Genomic DNA, 2,500 nt, shown 5'->3' with positions numbered 1-2,500 from the left:
AATCATATATAATCATATATAACTATCACTAATCATTAATAATCATATATGACTATCACTAATCATTAATAATCATATATGACTATCACTAATCATTAATAATCATATATGACTATCACTAATCATTAATAATCATCACTAATCATTAATAACTATCACTAATCATTAATAATCACATATAACTATCACTAATCATTAATAATCACATATAACTATCACTAATCATTAATAATCATATATAACTATCATTAATCATTAATAATCATATATGACTATCACTAATCATTAATAATCACATATAACTATCACTAATCATTAATAATCATATATGACTATCACTAATCATTAATAATCACATATAACTATCACTAATCATTAATAATCATATATAACTATCATTAATCATTAATAATCACATATAACTATCACTAATCATTAATAATCATATATAACTATCACTAATCATTAATAATCATACATAACTATCACTAATCATTAATAATCACATATAACTATCACTAATCATTAATAATCACATATAACTATCACTAATCATTAATAATCATATATAACTATCACTAATCATTAATAATCATACATAACTATCACTAATCATTAATAATCGCATATAACTAAAGGCAAACTGAGCACATGTGTTATTTCAGCAGAGAGTATGGAGCTGACTCAGTAGCCATGAGGAGGTAGCTCTCAGGTCAGAAAGGTGGGTGATCCCTGATACTAACACGTGGGCTCTGATTCCCGCCCAGAGACGTGATTAATTTAAGTTTTTCTTCCTGAATAAAAGGGGAAGTTGATTCACTGAAAATGGAAGAGAAGAATTCTGGGAAATGTTATGAAACGTTGATTCAGATGTTTAAAAGTGATGAGTGGACAGTTTGGATGCAGTTGGTCAACGAGAGCAGCAACAGTTCTTATTTCTGCAGAAACTACAACAAGGTCAGTGATAACCATTTAAACGTTATTATTTTGTGAAGAAATGTCCAGAAGCTTTAAAACAACAAGGTATTTATCTGTTTATCAGAGCCAGCATATCTCCACCAGACTCCATGTAAATAATCAGGACTTTTAGCGTGTATAGAGCCAGCATATCTCCACCAGACTCCATGTAAATAATCAGGACTTTTAGCGTGTATAGAGCCAGCATATCTCCACCAGACTCCATGTAAATAATCAGGACTTTTAGCGTGTATAGAGCCAGCATATCTCCACCAGACTCCATGTAAATAATCAGGACTTTTAGCGTGTATAGAGCCAGCATATCTCCACCAGACTCCATGTAAATAATCAGGACTTTTAGCGTGTATAGAGCCAGCATATCTCCACCAGACTCCATGTAAATAATCAGGACTTTTAGCTTGTATAGAGCCAGCATATCTCCACCAGACTCCATGTAAATAATCAGGAATTTTAGCGTGTATAGAGCCAGCATTTCTCCACCAGACTCCATGTAAATACATCTGCCAATTATTTTAAAATAAAAATATAATTTTTTTTTAATGGACAGATTCTGCAAACTGAGGGAAAAAAGCAGCCACAGATCACCTTCCTCATTAACCCTTTCACTGCTGAGTCAGATTGTTTGAAAGCCCCTCTAGTGACAAATGAGTGAAAGAGTGGCCACAACCCAGTACACCCAGACCTAAAAAGGTTTGTGGATAACAAAGACTGTCAGGTTTCCCACTGACTCAATCTAAGTTAGAAAAAACACCTATGAAAACTGCTATGTATTATGATTTTCATTAGATCTGGAAGTCATTGTTGCTGTTATAATGTGGACGTGCATGTGTTGTGTGGCTTTTTGCTATGGTGCGTGTTTATTTTTTGTGGCTCTTTATGCTGAACTGGTTGGCCACCCCTGATGTAAATAATCAGGACTTTTAGCATGTATAGAGCCAGCATATCTCCACCAGACTCCATGTAAATAATCAGGACTTTTAGTGTGTATAGAGCCAGTATATTTCCACCAGACTCCATGTAATTAATCAGGACTTTTAGAAACAAACAACTAAATTACCCTTTCAAGTTTTAAAAAAAGTTAAAAAAAGATTTTATTCTCTTATTACATAACTCGGCCCTCATGGATGGACAGCAGGAAGTCAGATTAGTCAGAAGGTCATGTGAAGTAGCCCTCCCAGCCACACTACAGGCTTCCTGTCAGCATACTCCCCGTACTACACTGTATTATTTACCATATATACTACACCGTACAGGATTTCTTCACACACCTCCGGACATAAAGCCTTATACACACGAAGCAACTTTTTGTCGTCTTTCTGACGTTTTCTTGTCCACTTTTTGACATATTTTTGTTGCCTTTTTGTCATGTTTTTGTAGCCTTTTTGTCGTTTTTTCCCCCCTTTTTGTCGTCTTTTTGTCACATTTTTGTTGTCTATTTTTTTGCCTTTTTGTCATGTTTTGTCGCCTTTTTGTTGTTTTTTGTCCACTCTTTTATGTCTTTTTGTTGTTATTGTTTTTTTAT

General features: G+C 33.7%; 1 protein-coding gene across 1 annotated transcript in view; it reads left to right on the top strand.

Moving 5' to 3' along the window:
• The first annotated feature begins 858 nt into the window (after positions 1 to 858).
• The window catches only part of asgr1a (asialoglycoprotein receptor 1a), an 8,258-nt gene continuing 6,616 nt past the window's right edge, over positions 859 to 2,500 (top strand). Inside the window, exon 1 of the mRNA XM_028606379.1 lies at positions 859 to 957. Within this exon, the coding sequence (XP_028462180.1) occupies positions 884 to 957 (74 nt within the window). The 5' untranslated portion in view covers positions 859 to 883. The remainder of the gene's footprint in view (positions 958 to 2,500) is intronic.

This window comes from Perca flavescens, chromosome 19, assembly GCF_004354835.1.
Source record: "Perca flavescens isolate YP-PL-M2 chromosome 19, PFLA_1.0, whole genome shotgun sequence".
Lineage (NCBI taxonomy): Eukaryota > Metazoa > Chordata > Actinopteri > Perciformes > Percidae > Perca > Perca flavescens.
The sequence above is the reverse complement of the archived record's forward strand: the minus strand, read 5'-3'. Positions and strand labels throughout refer to the sequence as shown.